General features: G+C 32.6%; 4 protein-coding genes across 7 annotated transcripts; 2 read left to right on the forward strand and 2 right to left on the reverse strand.

The window, feature by feature from the left end:
- The first annotated feature begins 3,163 nt into the window (after positions 1–3,163).
- Positions 3,164–5,349, forward strand: LOC18099109 (putative F-box protein At1g65770). Its single transcript, XM_006382953.3, has one exon. The coding sequence runs from the start codon at positions 3,428–3,430 to the stop codon at positions 4,661–4,663; it is 1,236 nt and encodes a 411-aa protein (XP_006383015.2). The 5' UTR covers positions 3,164–3,427; the 3' UTR covers positions 4,664–5,349.
- Positions 5,350–5,773: 424 nt separating this feature from the next.
- LOC18099110 (putative F-box protein At1g65770) lies at positions 5,774–8,023 on the forward strand. 2 transcript variants are annotated; one of them, XM_024600428.2, is made up of 2 exons: positions 5,774–7,107; positions 7,684–8,023. In XM_024600428.2, exon 1 carries the CDS (start codon positions 5,901–5,903, stop codon positions 7,077–7,079), a length of 1,179 nt encoding a protein of 392 aa, XP_024456196.1. In that variant the 5' UTR covers positions 5,774–5,900; the 3' UTR covers positions 7,080–7,107; positions 7,684–8,023. The 2 variants fall into 2 exon arrangements, with proteins under 2 accessions (XP_024456196.1, XP_024456195.1); XM_024600427.2 differs by having other exon boundaries at positions 5,776–7,103.
- A 1,951-nt stretch (positions 8,024–9,974) lies between these two features.
- Positions 9,975–12,155, reverse strand: LOC18099111 (putative F-box protein At1g65770). Of its 2 annotated transcripts, none has more exons than XM_024600468.2 (2): positions 10,836–12,155; positions 9,975–10,248 (listed from the first exon to the last, which is right to left on the reverse strand). In XM_024600468.2, exon 1 carries the CDS (start codon positions 12,025–12,027, stop codon positions 10,837–10,839), a length of 1,191 nt encoding a protein of 396 aa, XP_024456236.1. In that variant the 5' UTR covers positions 12,028–12,155; the 3' UTR covers positions 9,975–10,248; position 10,836. The 2 variants fall into 2 exon arrangements, with proteins under 2 accessions (XP_024456236.1, XP_024456235.1); XM_024600467.2 differs by having other exon boundaries at positions 9,975–10,283; positions 10,836–12,154.
- Positions 12,156–16,532: 4,377 nt separating this feature from the next.
- LOC18099112 (UPF0548 protein At2g17695) lies at positions 16,533–18,374 on the reverse strand. Of its 2 annotated transcripts, none has more exons than XM_052452843.1 (5): positions 18,197–18,374; positions 17,949–18,032; positions 17,688–17,855; positions 17,416–17,614; positions 16,533–16,909 (listed from the first exon to the last, which is right to left on the reverse strand). In XM_052452843.1, exons 2-5 carry the CDS (start codon positions 18,005–18,007, stop codon positions 16,718–16,720), a joined length of 618 nt encoding a protein of 205 aa, XP_052308803.1. In that variant the 5' UTR covers positions 18,008–18,032; positions 18,197–18,374; the 3' UTR covers positions 16,533–16,717. The 2 variants fall into 2 exon arrangements, with proteins under 2 accessions (XP_052308803.1, XP_006383018.1); XM_006382956.2 differs by having other exon boundaries at positions 16,533–16,880; positions 18,197–18,370.
- Between the last annotated feature and the right edge of the window lie 4,475 nt (positions 18,375–22,849).

Genomic DNA, 22,849 nt, shown 5'->3' on the forward strand with positions numbered 1-22,849 from the left:
TCAACATCTTCTTGGATATGTTGATGGCTCCATCAAACCTCATCCTGCAACTATCGGTTCTGGTGCCTCTGCCACTACAAATCAAACATTTACTGAAAGGCAGCAGACCGATCAACTTGTACTGAGCCTCCCCCTTGCTTAGTTGATGGAAGAAGCCATGTCTGTTGTTGTTGGCCTAACCTCTTCGCATGCAGTCTGGTCCACTCTAAGGACCACCTTCATTCATCCTCTTCGCATGGATGATCTTGACAAAATACAGTACTGGTATTTATGTGCTCAGCTTTCTCCACTTTTTCTGCTCCTTTCTGATTGGTATACGGACACCAGAGCCACTGTGCACATGACTAATGATTCTGCTCAGTTGGACAAGTCTGATACGTACAGTACTGGTAAAGGTCGTGTTATTGTCGGTAATGGTGCCTTTCTTCCCATTTCTCTTACTGGTACCATCTCTCCCACCTCTTCCCTTACTTTAAAGGATGTCTTAGTTGTGCCTGGCTTAACCAGAAATCTGATTTCCATTGGTAAACTTACCTCTGATTTTCCTTTTTCTATCACCTTTACCAATGACTGCTTTATTATACAGAATCAAGTCACAAGAAGGGTGGTGGCAACCGGACAGCTTGAGAATGGTTTTTATGCACTTAAGCGTGGACATCAATCTTTAATTTTATTTTTTTTAGTTTAACGTAGGTGTCCGGGCCAGCTTGCGCGCACCTCGACTAATCCCACGGGCCCTGAAGTTAACGATCATATAAGCCTCCAGTAACCATCATATGAGCAACCACAAGGCTCGAACCTGAGACCACAGATGGAGCAAACCTCTTAGTCCCAAACTCTTACCACTGGGCCATCACCTAGATGGTTTCAATCTTTAATTTTTGCTTTATCTAATAATTTTCCTCGAGCTTCATTCGATGTTTGACCAAAACAACGGCCATGCCGAGCGCAAACATAGTAATATAACTGAAACTGGTTTAGTGATGCTCTTTCACTCATTTGTCCCTCTGAAATTTTGGGTTGATGCTTTTAGCATGACTGCTTTCACCATTAATCAGTTGCCCACGCCTACGCTTGATGGCTTGTCTCCTTTTGAGCTTCTGTAAGGTAAGACTTCCATTTATTCCAATTTTCATCCTTTGGTGGCCTTGTATTTTCATACTTGCACGATTATGCTCCTCACAAATTAGCCCCTCGCAGTTGTCCATGTGTTTTTCTTGGCTGTAGTATGTCTCGTAATGGCTTTCGTTATCTTGATCGTTCCACTAATCACACGTCTTTATTTCAAGGAATGCTATTTTTTTATGAACTTAATTACTCTTTTAAGGGAACTCCTTGCTCTGGGCCCTTGCCTAACTCATTTCTTGACCCTGCTAAAATCTCAGTGGCCGAATCACCAACTCAGTCCGATCCCATACCACAGTCGTGTCTTGTTTTGTGCCTCTTCCTATTTCGCATGCCCCTGATGCCGAGCCTGCTCTCCCTTCGGTGCATGAGCCTTTGCATGCCTCAACTCTTATGCCCACTGGCCCAGATCCTGTCACCAACGTAGCCTCCTCTACAGCCTCGGGCCGTCCTCCTCTAATTGACCTCGTCCAATTCAGACTCAGGCAAAATCAGGAATCTTCAAGCCTGCCCTCCGATCCTATGTGAGCACAGTTCCTCCCTCCAGCCTGTTCCCCTCTTTTCTCCCCATGCGCGAGCCCAAAGGCTTCAGGTATGCAGCCAAACATCACGGTTGGATTGCTGGATGAAGAAATTCAGGCCTTTCATAAGACTCACAGATGGGATCTGGTACCTAAACAGCCCAATAAAAATGTTATGGGCTTCAAATGGGTTTTTTCATCAAATATCAATTTGATGGCAGGATTGTTTTGATTTTTTTATTCTATTTAATTTGAGTTTTAGGCTGATTATAATGCATTTTATTGTTAGAAATAAGGATATAGAGGTTTATAAGACTTTTTGTCATGTATTTTAGATGAGTAATGTTGAAATCTAAGTTTTTAGAATTCAAAAACTTAAATCTTGATTTTTCAATCACTGAAAATACTTTTGATGTCAAAAAAATGACAAATAAACAACATGTTGTCTATCCGATGCGTTCTCCATCAAATTTATATATAAAAAACAATGAAACTGACCGCTCAATTAAAAAAAAAAAAAATAGAAACCTAAGTTACTACACCCTAATGTGCATGTCTAGCCAATGCACTCCTAGCCCTTCATTTGTTTTATCCCATTGTTTTTTTTTTCATGTTTTTTAATTGAATTTTCGTAATAAATATATTTAAATGACATTTAAATAATTACCTAATTATGTTATAAGTGTTAAATGATATTATTGTATTTCATTGTATTATTAACAATTGCTTTTTGAATAGTTATATATGAGGCTAATATGCATAATTTTATAAATATGTAGAGTTTTTGAAATTTTTATTGTTAACTTTTCTATATTTTTTTTATCAACATTATTATTTTTATATTCTTATTATATTGATATTGAAATTATTAATTCATTATTTTATTTAAATAAACTTGCTTTTAAGATTACGATAAGCTTTTATTTTAAAAATATAACTTATGATGAAAAAAATATTCTATCAAATAAAAAGAAGAATTGCATTAATAGAGGAAAGAGGTTTTGATTAAAGAGATGTTGTTTTTGGACTTAATTTAAATTGTTAGAATTTTTTTATCTTGATTTTAATTTCTTATAGTTTCTATGTAATAAATAACATAGCTAGAGGAAGATATATTTTGTTTTAAGAAAAAAAAAACAGAGAATTTATATTATGGATGGACTCATTTCGAATATGGATTCAACTCCGGTAGAAAATGCTTTATATTGTAGAAGTGCTTTTTAAATTGAATAGGCCTCATCTCTGGTATGAATTCAACTCCGGTGGAAGTGCAGAATCCATGACATCAAACAACAGTTATGTTTGAAAGTATAATAATGGTTATTTTTTAAATAATTTTTCATGTTGAAATACATGTTAATGATTTTTTTTATTTTTAAAAAATTATTTTTGATATCAACACATCAAAACAATATAAAATATATTAAATTTTAGTAAAAATAAATAAAATTTTTTAAAAACATAATTTACAGCCAAAGAGTTTTGTGGTTGCTAATTTAGTTCACTTTTCCTTTTTAGCCTATGTTGATGACAACGTAATGTTGGACGGTTAGCTTGAAATTGTATGGTCAAGCTTTGTTTCATGCCTTCAGCTAAGCTCAAAATCTTTCTTGAAACTTGAGTTATTTCACTTATTTGTGTGCGTTTTGTATTTAAATTCAAGAAATCTGGAAGACTTATTTAAGGATTTGGAAGTTTGATGACTTGTTTAATTTTTAGTTGTTTGATTTAGGTACTATATTCTAAACTTTTTTCAAACACTGCTTTCTTCGTAATACCATATGCATAAGAAGAAGCAGCCTTTAATCATCATTATCTCCATCAAAGTCAAACCACTCTTCTCAGAAATGACTAGCATTCAATGGGCAGACCTTGCGAAAGAACTGTTAGAAATGATCGGCAAACGCTTAGATTCTCGTGTGGACACACTTCGCTTTCGTGCTGTCTGTACTTCATGGAGATCCTCTGTCTCCTTACCTTCATCGGATCAAGAAATCCCTCCTCTCATCCTCAACCTTCCTGGCCCAATTTCTTATGCCCCGCTTTTCTTTCAGACCACGATCTGCCGCATGGACCATGTACATAAAGATCCAGACTCTTCTTCATCATCAAAATCATGGTTGGTTAAAGTTGGAGAGTCAAACTACGGTAAGTTGAAGCTTTTCAACCCGCTTACAAATCAAGAAATCAAGTATTCTCCTATAGCTTTGAACTTACTTGAATTCAAGTTTGTGGAGTTAAGTAAAGCTTTTTTACTTAAATCGCCTCATGGGTTTTCTGTTGATGGAATAAATAAAGTTGTTCTGTTTCGTGTCTCTGCAAATTCTAGTGATGAAAATGAGTTTGGGATTTTGGCTATTTTTCATGAAGTAGAGCTGGCTTATTGGAAATATGGGGCTGAGAGTTGGATTACATTGGGTGGTGATGAGAATGTTCAGTATGATGATATTACTGTGTGCAACGAGCGGGTTTATGTTGTTGATAGATGTGGGACGGTTTCTTGGATTAGTCCGGTGTTGAATGTGACTCAATATTACCCTTCGCTGTATTGCTCTGGCGGGCAGAAGGATTTGGTGGAGTGTTGTGGAGATCTTTATGTTGTTGATAGGTATCTTGATGGAGAAAGAAGAAGATGGGTAGGTATTGATGGTCTGATGGATAGCGATGATGAAATTCTACCTAATGTGGGATTCACCCCGACACATGCTCCTAAGGCGATCGATTTTAGAGTTTATAAAATGGATGAAGATTGGGGTAAATGGATTGAAGTCAAATCTTTAGATGACAAGGTCTTCGTTTTGGGGATGGATTGTTCCTTCTCAGTTTCGTGTAAAGAGTTCAATGGAGTTAAAGGGAATTGCATTTACTACATGGATGGTGATGATTACGTGGGTAGTGGACTAAGTGGTGGGAGCATTCATGTGTTTCAATTAGAAGATCGTAGCATTCACAAACTTGCAGTGATTCCCGAGTTCTCTGAGATATTCTGGCCTCCAAGCAATGTGTCCTCTGTGTAAATCAATCCGGGCCTGGATGCTTCGTGTATGCATGATTATGCTATGATTTTGTTAGTTATCTGATTTACGCAAATAAGATGCGTGTTTTAGCATCACCCCTTCTGGTTTTAATATTGAAACCTTGGTTTCGGTAATGCTTGGTGATGTAAACTTGTTGACGTTGATCAATATTGTTTATCTGCAATACTCAGCCAGTGGACATTGAAGCCAATCAAGCCTAGTTTTCCCTTCGAAGCAGGGGAAGAGATGAAGACCCAGGTCTCATCTTTGTACAGTTGCATGATCCCATCCTCCGCAACCAATCTAATTTAAGGTGATTAATTACTCTGGGGAAGGATCCTTTAACAGTCACGTTCAAAACCCAGATAAAAACAAGAGAGAAATTTGGATGTTTCAATGGCACACTGATTTTTTGAAAACCTTAGTCAGGTGGTTGTTTCCCTTCTCCTTCGATCCCCTTGCTATATTCTTCTGCGTCCCATAGCAAGAGCGGAAAACAGGCATAGGATGAGGAGCATAGAGGTCCAATCTGAAAGGGAAGATGGTCTTGTATTTAGATTTCCAGTTCAAGTCTCTTAATTTGGCCTGGGGACCAAAAAGAATTAAACAGAAGGGAAACTATCTGTCTGTCTCCTCATTTTCATGTCTTTTTGAGAAATTAAAGGAATTCTTTTTTATTGATTGTACATTCAAGTGCAGTGTGCATGTATTCTTGTTATCATTCCTTGGATTCTTTGATCATGTGCTTTCCATTTCTTTTGCAGACCAAGAAAGAAATTAATAATATGTTTGAGAGTATGGTTGTAATTATTTTTTAATAAAATTATATTAAAAAATATTTTAAAAAATATTAAAAATAATATTAATTTGAAATAAAATAAATAAATAAAATTTTAAATTTCTTTAAAAATAGTTTTAAAACACATAGGATAAGCCATCAAAACTGTGAAGATAATAGTTTGGTAAGCCCTAGTCTGGTGTAAAACAAAGATGGGCCCAATAATCCAATCTCTCTCTCTCTCCAAATCCACTGCTCTAAATCCAGGAAAATTCTATATCCAATTTAAGACCAACCATTCTCTTAGTTTGACTTTACAAACCGAGTCGTACATAAAATTAAAACAAAAAAACAAAAACATAAGGTAGCGTCCATTCCCATCAGTGTACTGGCATAAAAAATCCGTTAGTCTTCTTCTATTACCAAACTTGTGAGGGACAGAGATCTGATCAAAACACCATGTCCCAATGGGCAGATCTTCCAAAAGAACTGTTAGAAATGATCAGCAAACGCTTAGATCTTCGTGTGGAAGTACTTCGCTTTCGTGCTGTCTGTTCTTCATGGAGATGCTCTGTCTCTCCACCTTCATTTGATCAAGAAATTCCTCCTTTTTTTCTCAAGCTTCCTCCACCCATTCGTGCTCCCGATCCCATCTTTGCAGGTGCAATTCTCATGCAAACTACCATATGTCGCATGGAGTTTCTATGTAACTATTCAAACTCCTCCTGCTCTTTATCAAAATCTTCGTTAGTTAAAGTTGGAGAGTCTAAACATGGTAAACTACAGCTTTTTCATCCACTTTCAAATCAAGAAACTAACGACTCGTTTATATCATTGAACTTGCTTGATCTTAAGTTTGTGCAATTAAGTAAAGCTTGTTTACTTAAGTGGCCAGGTGGGATATCTGTTTTTGGAATAAATAAGGTCGTTGTGTTTCCTCTTTCCGGGGGTTGTATTGATAATTGTGAGCTTGGAATTTTGGCCATCTATCATGAAGGAAAACTGGGTTATTGGAGATATGGAGATAAGGAATGGACTTTGTTAGATGATAGGAACTTTGAATATGACGATATTATTGTGTATAAGGGGCAGTTTTATGTTGTGGACCGATGGGGGACAGTTTCTTGGATTGACTCATCATTGAAGGTGATCCAATACTCACCTCCGCTTTATGGCTGCGGTGGGCAAAAGAATTTGGTGGAATCATGTGGAGATCTTTACGTTGTCGACAGGTATCTAGATGGAGAAAGGAGGACATGGAAAGATTATGAGGATGTTATGGATACCAATGGCAATCCTCTTTGTTTTTCGAGATTGATGAGTAAAGCCAGACCTATGGCTGTCGATTTTAGAGTTTATAAGCTGGATGAGGAATGGGGTACTTGGGTTGACATAAAATCTTTAGATGATAGAATCTTTATTTTGGGTATTGATTGTTCTTTCTCGGTTTCATGTAGGGATCTTAGTGGAGGTAAAGGGAATTGCATTTACTTCTATGATAGTCTTTATGGCGGTCAAGGAATGAGTGGTGGTGCCATTCATGTGTTTCGATTTGAGGATCATAGCATTGATAACCTTGCCTTGATTCCCGATTTCTCTGAGATATTCTGGCCAGCCAACACTGGTTCCTCAACATAAACCTGTCTTGGTCTGGTTGTTCATGTAAGTAAGTTGTAGACTTTCTATCTGATTAACGTTAATTGGATGGATGCTTCAGTATTGTTGCCTGTTGTTCTAATTTTGAAATCTTGATTTAGCTTGGCATATTTGGTCTACACATGCTGTCTTTGATTATATATGTTTAGTTGTAATGCTCTACTGATGGAGACGTTTAAGCAGAGATACTCTTCATGCATAGCAAGTGAGAGGAGAGTAATCAGCTTCAAGTATTGTCCCCTCAACCTTGAACAGATGAATGTTGTCATGATCCCTGACTTGTCTGATATTTTATGTCTTGACATTTTGTTTCAATCAAATCGCAGAAGATTATTGTCCTTAACTATGTTTACCAAATTAATCCAAGAAAAACTATTTATGGTAGAAGGATCTGAGAGTAGTACATGCAGTGTTAGATTATAAGCATAGATTTCTCCTGAAGCAAAGCGTGAAATAGGGACTTCTCTAAGACAGGAGCAGGCATGTGCATGCTTAATTCTGCTTGTATTTTATTTCGTAGCAAACAATTCTTTTTTTTTATTTTCTTCCTAATTAGTGGCTGACAATGATAATTTTATGATATCAGATATGCAGATTGAAGCCAAGATCCCATTCAAAAGGAGTGCAAGTTCTCGTTCTCTCTCCCCTCTTGCATGTATCCTCTCTTTTCTTTTTTTTATTTTTTTTTATCGTGGGTATTCGGATCAACTTATACGCATCTCGACTAATCCTCGAAGCCCTAAAATTAATAATCATGTAAGTTTTTAGTGGCTCTGAAGTCTGTGGCATTGGCTTAGAATCTGACCAATTGAGCTACAATTCTCGGGACTTGTTATTCTACATGGTGAACTAGTACCTCTTTAACCTATGTAAACTTGTATCCTAGAATTTAATTATGGATTGTGAATTTTGAGATCCATTTTTAACTCCCTGATGATTTCTCTCACGCTTCTAACATAATATTACTTCTCTCATCACTTGCATCGATAATCCAGTGTTCTGGCTCCGCATGCTCCTCTTCACATTCCAAATCCAGAGCTCTATAAATAGTCAACTACAGATAGTAAGTAGTTCCCGCATGCTGGGTTTCTATGAGCAGGAGGGGATGACTGGAGTGGAGCAATCTTCCAAAGGAACTGTTGGAAGCAATCCGGAAACGCTTGGATACTCTTCCCTTGCTAGAATACCAAAACCATCGAAAAATACGATAAAAAAAATATATCCATACCAAGAATAATCATTAAATGTCATAAAATATTCCATATCTTTATGAGTTTTAATATTTAATGGACCACGCTCATTAAAATGAACAATGACTAAAAGCCCAACAAAGGTGGTAATTTTTTATATTATTATCATAGGAGTAGAAGAATAATTAAGAGACACAATCATAGAATCTATAAAATCATGCAAACTACGTAAACCCTAGCTATTCAACCCGCAATTCATTTCGAAGAAGATAAATATTTTTAGTAAAGATATGAATATATAGGCTTTTTCAATGTATTTTTTGACAAAAAAAATCTTAATAATAAAAAAAAGATTATGTATATATTTAATTAAATACATTGAGAACTATTTATGTCTATAAATACAAAAACAAAATCATTAACAAAACTAAGAGATAAATATAAATTAAGATATTTAATCTTGCAATACAGATAATGTACATAATTGTGCTTAATGATTTTGTTTATTAGAATCAAATTTTTATTTAATAAAATAATAATAGAAAAAGACATACATAAGAAAACAATTGAATAAAATCAAATAAAAAAATATTATGTAAGATTACACATATTAGAAAAACAAAATGTTATCGTTTTATGTAAAGACCAAGTAAAAAATAAATAATATTTAACCAAAAACTAAATTGAAAAGTTGAAATATAGATATGAATGATGATATTTGATCTCAAAACATAGGTTATAGACTCGATTATGTTTAATAACTTTATTTTTTAAAATTAATATTTTATTTAATAAAACAATAAAAAAACATATTAACGATTAAATAAAATTAAAGAGATTTTTTTCCGCGCGGCTACACAAAAAGAATACCTCCCAATTTAAAAAAATATTGAAGTCTTGTTCATAAACTAAATATTCTATTAAAAAACATTAGTTAATACAAAAATTCAATAAAACTAGTGGTTTAGTAAACTAATTGAAAGTAGGGATGCTAGATTTTTAGACAAACAAATAGATATTGAAAATCCTAATAAATTAGTAGATTTATTTTAAGATTCAATATATAAAAAAAATAAAAATATATATAATATGGATATTTTATATGTCGTAATAAATACATAATACAACTGGTAGAAGATTATCTTACATTCAAACGTGAAAAAAAAAAATTGAAGATCTCTTGAAGAAACTTTATCTTCTTTTTATTCATTAAAATGGAAGAAAACTAAAAGAAAAGGAATTAGATTCAATAATAAAAATGATGTCTTTCATTTAATTGATTATCCACAAAAACAAACTAAACTGATATTTTCTATAAATAAGCTCTAACTCTGTTAAAAGGACCACAATTTCTTTATGAAGAAAACCCACAGTAACATAGGAAAAGCAGGGGAACTCTTCCAGATCGTTTAAAGCAAGGCCTCTGTGTCTTGAACCCAGATCAATTTCTTTCCAGTTTAAAACTCAATGTAAGACACATAATGCAACATGATAATTCCTGGGTTCTGTTCTTGTCTTTAACACGAAAAGAAGATGAAAAGGCTGCTTAATAATGCTTTTCTATGGATTGCCTGAGGGCTATTTCAGAAACATGTTTCAAGTTTTGTCCTTGCCTCCCAGGGAACCTGAATTGGACCTCTACTACTCATGAAGTATCAGTTAAATGGATAATCCCTCAAGCCACAGATACTCTTAGACATCCTCAGTTTTTATTACATCTCAAATATCTGACTGCCTGTTGAAGAGATTGAAATTTACAGGAGGGCAACCATATCTTGCAAGCATAAGAATAGCAAGTGCATGATAGATACATTATTAGAGGTTCATCTACAATGACCAAGCAAGTTTTCTCTCCATGCACACAAAGCCCTGTCAAGACAAGCTCCACACAAATTCACTCTTTATAACAACACATTTTCCCAGAGGGAGAGGCTGCGAGAGGGAACCTCCGATCTTCATAGCTGCATAAAACTATTAAAATTCCATTGTGAACCAACTATTAGGAAGAAAACAGAAGGAGACATAAGCATCAGTGGTGTAATATCCATGGTATTATCAAGTATGCTAATCATACACATGCCTATTCCTCTATCATAACATGTGAAGCAGGAGATATTTGTGCGTTTATTCAACTTTAGCTCAAATCAGCCCCAACACTACGATTATCATCTTCGCTAAAATCTCAGATCCTTTTAGAATATATGGTTAGCTTTGATGGATTCGGTAAGATTAAGGACAATAATGTTCTGTGATGTGATTGTAAAGATAATGTTAATTTCAAAACAGCATTATAACATTCTTCTGTTCTTAAAGTGCCAGAGACAAGACTTGAAGCCGATCACTCTCCTATCTCTTGCTTTTCAGGAACAAACATGAATGACTTCGCTTAGATATCCTTTATTAGAGCATTACAACTAGCAGCAATGATCTAAACAGAAAGATTAGAGATACTATATATCTTTCTGAATAGAGGGTTTCAAAAAAATAGTAAAAGCATTCATCCAATTAAGTCAATCAGATAAAAGATTTTGCGACTTCTAACACTTACATCAGAGATCTAGACCAGGATTGTTCTGTATTGAGGAATCAAACATGTTGGGCGGCCAGAAAATGTCAGAGAACTCCGGCATCACATCAAGTTTCCCAATGCTACGATCCTCTAATTGAAACACATGAATGCTACTGGCACTTAATCCTCTACCCGCGTGATCATCACCATCTACGAAATAAATGCAATTCCCTTTACCTCCATTAAACTCTCTACACGAAATCGAGAAAGAACAGTCCGTACCCAGGACAAAGATTTGATCATCTAAAGATTTCACATCAACCCAGGTAGCCAACTCCTCGTCCAGCTTATAAACTCTCAGATCAACAGCCCTGGGTCTGCTTTGCTTCCTGAGTTTCCTAACACGAAAAGGATTGTCACTGTAGTCCATAACATTCTCATAATCTTTCCATGTTCTCCTTTCTCCATCAAGATACCTATCAACAACATAAAGATCTCCACGTGACTCCACCAAATTCTTCTGCCCTCCACAACCATAAAGTGGAGGGGAGTATTGAATCACTTTCAATGATGAATCAATCCAATAAACCGTGCCCCGTCTATCAATAACATAAAACTGCTCCCTGTACACAATAATATCATCATATTGAAAATTCTTGTAATCTAACAAAGTCCATTCCTTATCTCCATATTTCCAATAACCTAATTTCCCTTCATGATAAATTGCCAAAATTCCAAATCCATCCATATTACTACAACTTGCAGAGATAGGAAATGGAACAACCTTAATTATTCCGAAAACAAGAAACCGTCTTGACTGTTGAAGTAAGAAAGCTTTATTCAACTGTACAAACTTAAAATCAAGAAAATTCACTGATATTGGTGAGTACTTGATTTTATAATTTGTAAGTGGATTCAAAAGCTGCTGTTTACCATATTTTGACTCTCCTACTTTAACCAACCAAGATTTCGAAAAAGAAGAGAAGGAGTTGGGATATTTACTTATAAGTTCCATGCGACAAACGGCGGTTTGCATGAGAATCGCATCTGCATGGATTGGTGAAGGAAGCTTGAGAATTAAACGAGGGATTTCTTGATCAAATGAAGGTGAAGAGGCAGAGTATCTCCATGAAGTGCAGACAGCACGAAAGCAAACTAAGTCAACTCGAGAATCTAAGCATTTGCTGATCATGTCTAACAGTTCTTTTGGAAGATGTGCCCATTGGGACATGGTGTCTTAAGTTCTCTCCGTCACTTACAGGGCTGGAGGTAATCAAAGAAGACTTGCAGATTTTGTAACGCTAGTATTGATGGAAGTAGAGATGCTTTATGTTGCTTTCATTTGGATAAATCGGCCAACTAACACCTAAAAAATAAATAAATCGTGAAATAGTATTTGGATTAAAAGGTTTTAACGAAATATCACGGTTTGAGGATGTTAAGCAGTTAAGGTCGTAAAACATGACATTTTAATAATGTGACGGTTAAAAATTTTGACAATTGATTTCGTGTTTCTTAATGATAATATTTGATTAAATTTTGCATTTTAGAACCATAACATCTCATATGTCATAATTCTCAATCACAAAATTTAAAAAAAATTCATTTTGAAAAATAGTTAGATATTTAATAAAATAGTTGGACAGTAACCAAAACAATTCGACTATTTTGACTATTGTCTAATTCATAAAATCATAGTTCTTATTAATATGAAATTTTATTTACTTTATGATTTTAGAGAATAAAAACTTTTACATCGGCCAGACAAAACAATTCGATTGTTTTGGCTGTTGTCTGGTTTATAAAATCATAGTTTTTGTTAATATAAAATTTTATTTACTTTATGATTTTAGAGAGTAAAAAAAATTACAATTTTATCAAAATTTAGACAGAATTTTTTCTGTACTGAAACTATACAAAAAAAATTGTCTCACTTAAAAAAACTTGCAAAAAACCACAATAACTTCTATCAACAAATTCTAACTAAACTCAACACATTCTCATATTTCATAATCACAAATAGTCCCAGGAATTGAAAAAAAAAACATATTACATGCAAAATGAATAAAAATAATACAATAATACAATATTCAATAATCCCAAAATATATAAACACAACTCATCTGTTTATTTATATCTACGTCATCTATTGGATGATCCGAGCTCATCAATAGCACAACTAAATCCATCTCCTACTCCTGCCTAAGTGGCATCGTGCTCTACCATGGCATCATCTAAAGTTGGCCTCTCTCCAAAAGTTTCAAGTCTAATGCGGCAAACATTTAACCACCGGGATGCTACGATGTGAACTTCGCTTTCTTCGTCAGTAATATGAAGATAAGATGCGGCCTCTCAACCATCCCGTAACAAGAAGTCAACATAATATTAATAAAATATTAATGTTAAATTAAGAGATAAATACATAAAACTCAAGATTTAACATATATTAATCATGAAAAGACTTTATTACTTACATGATGTTGAATCCATTGGGTATGTTACTTGCACTGCATATATCTAAGTGGAGAAACCTGCTCGAGATTTGAAGCAATGACATGTCGTGTTATACTCATGTACCAAATCATATACTCCTCGTCAGTAGTCACACGATGCATCTCTGTAAATATTTCATTCATTTGTGCATCTCATTATAATACATAAACATTATGTCAGCCTAACCAATCGTAATCATTATTTTTACTATAAACCCTAAATTAATTGAAATGATTGATTCATAATTTATTTAATTTATTTTCATATTCAACTATATCAAATAAATCATAATTAATTGTATTATTAACTAATGTATCTCATTATGATACATAAGCATTATGTCAACTGAATAATCATTATTTTTACTATAAACCCTAAATTAATTGAAATGATTGATTCATAATTTATTTAATTTATTTTCATATTCAACTATATCAAATAAATCATAATTAATTGTATTATTAACTAATGTATCTTATTATGATACATAAACATTATGTCAGCCGAATAATCATTATTTTTACTATAAACCCTAAATTAATTGAAATGATTAATTCATAATTTATTTAATTTGTTTTCATATTCAACTATATCAAATAAATTATAATTAATTGTATTCTTAACTAATTTATCATTAATTTAACAAATCTTAAATTCATTATAAATCTTAAATTTAACTTAAATAATTACTTCATTTCAATCGAATCAAATATAAATTTATAAAAGTGTAGTATGTTTTTCTTGCCAACAGAACTAGAAGGACGTTGATGGTGGCGGTGGCGATGGCAGTGGCGGTTGCGACAATGGTGTAGGAACCTTTTATTTATTATTTTTCATTGAGTTGAGTAGGGAGAAGACTTGAAAATTATTGGTCCTTTGGCACGTGGCGATCATTGTGGTTCCAGTTGTTTTAAATTTTTAATTACTTCTCTCCGTCACTCACAGGGTTGGAGGTTTTTCATTTCATTTTTTAAATCTCTACTTTCTCCTGTTGTTTTTTCTGCATGCTAATTTCATTTTTTTAAAAAAAATTATTTTTAGTTTTTTTTTTTAATAATGAAATTCTCTCTTTTTTCTTTTCAGGGGAAGCGCTTATAGAGAGTTTGGGTGTTAGGAGTTTACTTTTAGCTTTTTATATTTATTTTTTTCCCCTCTTGCTACTCCTCTCAACTGATTCGTGTTCTGAATAACTTATTTGCTTGTCATCATGTGTTATTGTTTTCTTCTTCTATTTGTAGCTATTTTAATCTTTTTTTCTCTTGTTTTATCCTTTCTTTTTCTTTCCTTGAGCTTTATATTTATTTCTCACTTTTGTTCTTTGCCTTTTCTGTCTGGAGAAGGTTAAAAAGCTGGTTGCTTTGCGACGAGGTTTGGTGTGCTTTTTTCTTTTAGTAAAATGGATTCATGGTTCTTCAAGCCCCAGAAACTATTCATATTTACCCCTCTAGTTTAATTTTGATCATATAAGACCTTATACTTTTAGTTATTGGTCAAATCCGGTCCCTCCACCCATGCTCATAGATGATGGTTTGAGAGACTGATTAACCGTTTCAATTTTGTGAGATCAAGTGTTTTGGTTAGACTATATGGTAAGAGAAAATAAGATCGGTTCTTCTCCCAGCAAATGAAGATTTCTCGCAGCTGCGGCAGAGCATTTTTGTTGCTTGGAAAAAGATAAGCATTTCGATATATTAACTGGATCAGAAACCTGCTTGCCCGTCTTCCCTCTTGAACATGCTTTATAAAGGAAACGCTGTTAATTACAACTGTAAACCTTTTTGGATTGTACAACTTGTCTTAGCTTGGAAACTTTATCAGCTTGCTAGGGGAATGAAAGCACTTGATGGGAGTAAGAACATACAGGATTATAACTTTGTTTCATTGTTTTTTTGTTTTTTTTTTCAAGAACATGGTGACAGAGTTCTGTATATCCTGCTCTAGTTTCAACATCTGCTAGAATCCACCTGATACACAGTAATTTCATGATAATCCAATTTAGTCAAAAAGATTAATTCCTACTCGAATTGTTGCCATCTGAATCCAATTATACTAAGGTAGAATTATCCAACTATGGCATTATATTGACTTAGGCATTAGAATTACTCCGATTGTGGTTTACCGCATGCCCTTGGTTGTTTCTGCCAAGAACAACACCAAAATTAAATCCTGGTACAATAGAGCTAAGATGGAATTCTACGCAAAAAGAAAAGGAAAGGAAAAGGGAAAACTCTGTCGTTTGAAAATCAACAATTCGATTACAATTATTCTTAAAAAAATACAATTTGAGAGTAATTATACTATTATTAACGTTATTATCATATGCATAAGTACTATATACATGTTTTGTTTGAGGCTTGATCTGTTAATGGTGGAGTTAATATCTTACGGGGGGAAAATGCACAAGGGTAGACATTTTCTGCAGCTTTGGTTACTCTTCTGCACGTTCACGGGACATTGCACTGAACTCAAATGACTTGAACTCCTTAGATCAATAGTTAAGATTTCACAATCATTGAGAAAAAAAAGCTTCATTCCAGAATGCTACTAGATTAAGTTAATGGCAATTATCAGAATTAGTAGGATACACACCTGTAATGATTGCTACAGAAGCATCCAGACACAAAACTATCCATGTTTTATGCTCATGCAGTCGTATGAATCTTGCCTAGATATTCAGCAGACCAAATTCCATACTTATAAATAGTTTTGTTTTCTTCTTTTTTTCTTTTTGATGAATGACCATGAAATTTTTTTCTTTTCAGATACAGCAATCCTTTATCTGTCTCTTTAGAGTAATTTTTTTAACTTGATCTTTACAGGGGAGCAGTTAAAGAAGCCTTTTTGGGAACTAACAGAGCAGATATAGGCTTGACATCCACGTTGATATGATTTAACAAATTCAACAGCAGTTATGGGATGGTTGAATCAGCATCATGGGGATTGATTTTTCTTCTTTCAGCAGATTGGTTTTAGATTTACGCACCAGACAAATGGTAGATTAGTGATCCCTTCTTTATGCATATTAGGTGACCTAATCTAAAGCGTAGCAGGAGTTTGGTTAACGACAGTTTAAAAGTTGTCTTTGTAAATTCTATATCTTTTCTTTTTATATTTTTCCCGCTTTTTAAGTAAAAATTGGATTATATGATCTTCCCTTCATTGTGTGGAAGGAAAAGGACCTTCCACAGCAATGTCAAACCAATACTTAAGCAGTTTGTTCACTAGAATAGAACAGTTATGAGCTGAAGACAATTACTCAGTGCTGGAATTCAAGTTTAAAAATGAATAGGATCATGAACCAGACACATGTTTTACAACAGCATTGCTAGACTGATGAGCAAAAAACTTTTGCCTAAGTTGAACATATGGGTACCCGATAAATGACAGAAAGTTTAAAAATGAATAGGATTATGAACCAGACACATGTTTTACAACAGCATTGCTAGACTGATGAGCAAAAAACTTTTGCCTAAGTTGAACATAGGGGTACCCGATAAATGACAGAAAGTGGGCAGGCTTTGAGAAGGAAAGGACCTCGTACCACACTTGGTTCTTCTCATCCATTTCAATTGAAAAACGCTCTTCCCCAGCCTGTTCCCCAGTAAAATGTTAGTAATGGCCTGTGTTTATGTATGCCAAAGAGGCTTAGCAGGCTAAAACTTGAATGTGGAAATGACTAGACAGTATGAAACAAAACATGCAAATGCTTTTCTAATATTACTTCATCCATTAAAAAGAAGAGTCAGCAGAAAAAAACAAAAAATAAATAAAAGGAAAGCTCAACACTCAACAGACAAAGCAAACAAGCTGTAGCAACATTCTGCAGTAGGATGTCAAGCCAACCCATAGTCAAGCAACCATGATCGTTCGCGGTTGCTATGCTACATCAAGTTATTAATTAGTTGATTTATTGATTGTATCCATTTTGATAACATCAGTAGATCATGATAGCTCAACTACCTAAAGACCAGGAAAAAAGAAGAAAGAAAAATCAAGCACCTCATTGCAAGCATGACGTGTCAACTGAATGAAATGATGTATGCCAAATTCTTGATTCCTATATATTGACATGGTGACTATCAAGGTTCGAGTCATCAAATTTCAACGTCAGCAAAGAATCACTAACCAGCAAGTGACCTTGAAGGGTACCGCCACCGAAGCAAAACGAAGCCATATCCTTCTTGGAACTCCTGCTTTCATTTACATAAACAATCTGAAGAGGCATCATAACCCAAGGCAAAAACTCCTTTACGCATACACAAAACTTCACTCCACTTCGAATCGGAGTCTTCGAATCAACAAATCCCCAGTCAAACCCAAAATGCCTGCAATCAAATTAAACAAAAAAATATTCATACCCCACCATTAACATTTCTCACTTAAAAAAAAATCACAGACCTCCAATTTTCAAGAGCCAGCTTGCCCTTTTCATAAGTCTCAACACCAGAACCAACTAAAACACGAGCATGGTTAATCAAGAAACCATCTTTTGAAAGCTCATTGAGAGAAGACGCATGTTTGGAAGTAGCTCCCCTGTACTTCGAGTCATAATTAAATCCATCTGACCTGTTAATAAGCAATTAAGCATCAACTATACATAAGAAATGACAAAACTGTGGAAGAAAGAAATTCAATATTAAAGGGTCAGTTTCTTTATACTTGTTTAGACAATCCTTCTGTTCTTGAAGTGATGGCTTAGCCCAGCACAAGAAAACCATTGCTACTCATAAAAATATGAAGTTCCTTCAAAATAATAAATGTCAGTGATGAGAACATGATTCCGAAATTGTAATTGAATACCATTTCTTTGAGGAATTGGATTGCAAAGTAATGGTCTTTATACCTTTTCAGAGCTAAAAGAAAAAAACAAAGCCCTGCTTTTGAGTTGAAAGTCTGGAGCTTTTTACCTTTTATAGTGAAGAAAGGTTTGGATTTGTGCCTTCAATTCTCAGCTCTGCGTGATAAAGAGTCTGAAGTTTATGATTCAGAGAATCGGAAGAGAGTGAAATGGAAGAGGGGAGACTGGAGAGAGATGTCAGCTGCAAAGGTCAGTGAAGCCCACAACGACTTGTCTCTTGGAGCTTATTCGTATTAAACGACTTGCCACCTGTATTTATTGGTAGACGTAGACGACATTGGTGAAATTGGATTCTGATTACAATTTCCGACTATTTGGAATGTACCAATATTTGTTAACTTCTTATCATCTTCTCCTCTGTTTTCACAGTCAAATAATATATTAAATTTCAGTGCAAATTAATATATAAATTAGTGTTTTTTTTGGTAATTTAACATTCAATAGCAACTTCAACCATACTTTTATACAAACACTTATAATTTATTTTTAATTGAAAAGTATTTTAAATAATATGAGAATTAATTTAATATGAGTCGATTGAATTTATAAATTTATAAATAACTTAGATGTCTAATAAAAATATAGTTGACTAAAAAAAATCAAGATAACATTTAAAAAAAATATTGAGATAATAAAATATTAGATCGATCCGGATCAACCTAAGTTAAATCCCAAATCTGTAACCCAGGTCATGAGACCATAATAAACCCATATAAAGTAATTTGAAATAAATTATTAAGCTTACTTCCTAATAAATTCATTGTTGAATGATGAAATTGAAAAGAAATTAATCAACAAAAATGACATAATAAAATTACCTAATTCTACTTGAGTTAACTCAAAAACCTTGTGACCCGGGTCATGAGACTAAGATAATTTCATATAAAACAAATTGAAACAAATTAAAACCTAATTCATAATTAACCAAATATTGAAAATGCTGAATAATAAAACTAAAAAGAAAATATCAATTAAAAAAATAGACAAAAAAAAATTTGAGTCAGCCGGGTTAACCCGTCAACTCATGACATAGGTTATGATACTGAGATAATATAAACCCCGGGCCTAAAAATTGATAAATCAGTATTAAATAGGGTCATTCTTTATTGAAAATGATAAATTATAAGGGAAAATGTTGTAATTTGGAATGAAAATTCTCAATAAATTAACTTAAGATTTGGATAAGATAAAGTAATAGATCAGTACATGAAATATCAACCTAATGATAAATTGTTTAAATTTTCTAATCAGGTAAAATAATTATTTAAATGAAAATTTTATAAATTGGGGTGAAAATAGTTGGATGATGATGATAGAGTGAAACTCTATATAAAATAATGTATGATTTTATGCGCTAAAAACATTGATCGTCATTATACCCAACGTACAATTGCGTTATTTCGACCGAAAGTGATGTAAACTCTGAGAAAACTAACATATTATTCAATATGGGTTTAAAGTTTCATGTCAATCAGAGTTTGGAAAGACCTTGCAAGAGTGCTGATAGTTGGACAAAAAATATAAAAAATAACACATGGACTCATTAATGACATTGTCAAATTTTGGCCAAATCTTTTTCTTCTCTACTTTTCTGGCCGACAACCCTTTAAAGAATGAAGAGCTTGATATTTTTGTTCATTTTATCTTGAAGATGGGTGCTTATTCTTTCAAATCATAGGTTAAAGAATGTGTGAGGATGATTTTTTACTAGGAAGGCTTATCCAAGTAAGAAAAACCAAAGAAAAATGGGTTATTAGGAGAGAAGTTAGAGAGGAAAAGTGTTCAAAGTATAGAGAAAGTTTGGGTTTTGGGAAGAGGATGAGCAAAATCCTTGGAGATATGATGAAGAGCTTATTAAATTGAGCTTGAAATTTATTGGTAAGGTGTTCTTCCCTACTTATTTTCTTGTTTAATGGGTTTAATGGTGGAAGAATGAAAACGTTTCAAATTCTTTCAATTCAGGGTTCTTGAAACTAATTAGGAAAAAAGAAAAATTATTATTAATTATGTAACTTGAAATGGAATTACTATAAGATAGAATGAAATTATGGAGGAATTGAAAGAAAAGTCATGGGATAACCTAATACCTAAAATCGACCATGTATATAATTTTGGGGAATGGAGTAAAATGATTTTAACTTAGGGATACTTATGTTTATTTGATTGTGTTGTTATAATAAATTGTATTTGAGAAATATTTCTATTTGTATATGGGGATTTCATATTATGTGTGTTTTGGGAAATTTTGGTTAAAAAAATAAATGGCATGTATGGAAGTTAGGATTTGTTGTTGTTTAAAGGGTATAAATAATGGTTAAGATTTGATTTGGGGTGTGTGTGGTATTTTGGTAGGATGTATGATTTTCATGTTGGTTTGTATTGTGTAAAAATTAAAGAGGAAGATGAAAGCTTGTTAATTTTTGACATTGAATGTTTATAAATTAATATGAAAGCTTAAGATATTGTTATTAGGGTAGAGATTGTTTAGAATGTATTAATTAAACGTATGAATATTAAGAAACTTATTCAAGTTGTATGGGAAATTATTGAGATGAATTGTATGGAGTGTTTGGTATAGGAATTAATATATTTGAAAAATAAATTACAAAAATCATGACTAATTATGAGTTCGTTTGAAATGATCAAAAGTTAGTATGGAAAAATTTGGAAATTTAGGGGGTGTGGTTTTCTGGAAACCACTTTCCAAACTTTCATGTGTTTGTTATCATTAGAAAAGTTGGTCAACAGAAAATACTTTCCAGTCAAAAAAAAATTGGCTTGGTTTCTAGAAAAGTATTTTCCTTTTATTTTGGACGAAAAACACTTTTTAGAAGTTGTGAAAAATTTAGAAATGTCATATTATTTACTGATTATATCAAATTTGGTCCTCAAACTTTTGATTGTTATATATATATTGTTTTGAATAATTTTTTTTCAATTTTATTTTTTATAATTTTATTTTTATATTAACTTTGGTCCTCATTTTTATAATTGTTATTTGCTTTCCCTTTATCATTTTTTAAATGAAAATTTTTATCTATCAAATTTGGTCCTCATTCTTTTGATTGTTACTTATTTTATTTGAAATAATTTATGAAATAGTAATTATTATTATTATTTTAATTTCTTCATCTTTCAATTTTTTAATTTGTTAGATTTGATCTCTATTATTTTAATTATTATTTATTTTATTTGATATAATTTATGAAATTATATTTTTTTTTCAATTTCATTCTCATTCAACTTTTTAATTTGTAAGATTTGTTCCTCATTATTTTAATAAACTTGAAAAAAATAAAACATTAATAAGTTATTTTCCAACTCATTTTCCATGACATAACCAAACACTGGAAAATATTTTCCAACTTATTTTCTATTACACTACCAAACATCGAAAAATAATTCACTTTCCAAAAGAAAATTACTTTCCAGCAAACAAACGGGGCCTTAATTAAATGAAATTGCTTGTGATGTTCTAAGTGTGTTTAGAAATCTTGTGTTTTGTATTGAACATTTAATGAAGATTTATGAGAGTTTAAATATTTTGTGTTAGATGTATTAGAATGTTGGAATTGTAGATTTTTTGCTAAATTGGGTAAAATGGTGATAGTGTTGATCTTTTAATGATATAAAGATGCTTAAATGTTATTATAATGGTTTTAAATTGGTGTTATAGGTAAATTATAATTAAGTTGATATGTTTTGGGAAAGTTACGCTTTTTAAGTAAAAGATGGTTAATTAAAGGCACTTTAAATGTTTGAGATAATATGGGTAGGTGAAGGTATAGAAATTGAAAACTTTAATGTGTATATATATGTGGAGTGAAACCAAATAAAATTATGAGTTTTATAATGATTGGCAAAATTATTAGTTTAGAGACACTTGAGAAATTTGAAAAGTTAATCATGATTAAATGATCAATTTGCTTTGTTTTAAGTATTTTGGATGCTGGAGGGAGATTGTAATTAAGATAAAAGTGAGTTATTATGCAAATGGTCGATTTTACCAATCATTTCTTCTCCAATAATCTTTTTTCAAAGGTTAACAAATTCACTAACAAAAGTTATAAACTTATTATGCATGACATGAAAACTTTTAAAAGGTTTCATTTTAAAGAATTTGTAATCTCCTTAACCTGACTTATTCTTTCATGTGTGACTTCCAAAAGTTTTCAAAATTCAAATGTCATTTTATAATTCGTAACTCTAGAAAATTCCATGTTTAAGAGCATAAAAGAATGCATTAATAGTCTTAGTATTATAACTATGTCTTATTTTTTGTTTATCATCTCATTCGCATATAAGTATTGTCATCTCATTCGCATATAAGTATTGTAATAACCTCTCTATTTAAATTTATCTTAACATGTATAGTGTATTTACTCTCAACAATATCTCATAATTCAACATCTAAGAAAGGCTTGTATCGTAAATTTTCATTAGACATGGTTTTTACTTCAAATAAGAGAGTCTTAGTTAAACATTGACCTTCTTGTGTTATGATCTTTTCTTCTAAGTGATTAAGCTTTAAACTAAGAGTCGCTTCGATACCAATTAAAAGTCTAAAATATCTTAAAAGAGGGGTCAATTAGGGCTAAATTAAACTTTAAAAAATTTAATAAAAGCACCACTTCGATTTTCAATAATAAATTATAAAGCATAATTCTTAATCAACTTAATGTTAAATAATAAAATTAAAAAA

The sequence above is a fragment of the Populus trichocarpa genome, chromosome 5 (genome assembly GCF_000002775.5).
Source record: "Populus trichocarpa isolate Nisqually-1 chromosome 5, P.trichocarpa_v4.1, whole genome shotgun sequence".
Lineage (NCBI taxonomy): Eukaryota > Viridiplantae > Streptophyta > Magnoliopsida > Malpighiales > Salicaceae > Populus > Populus trichocarpa.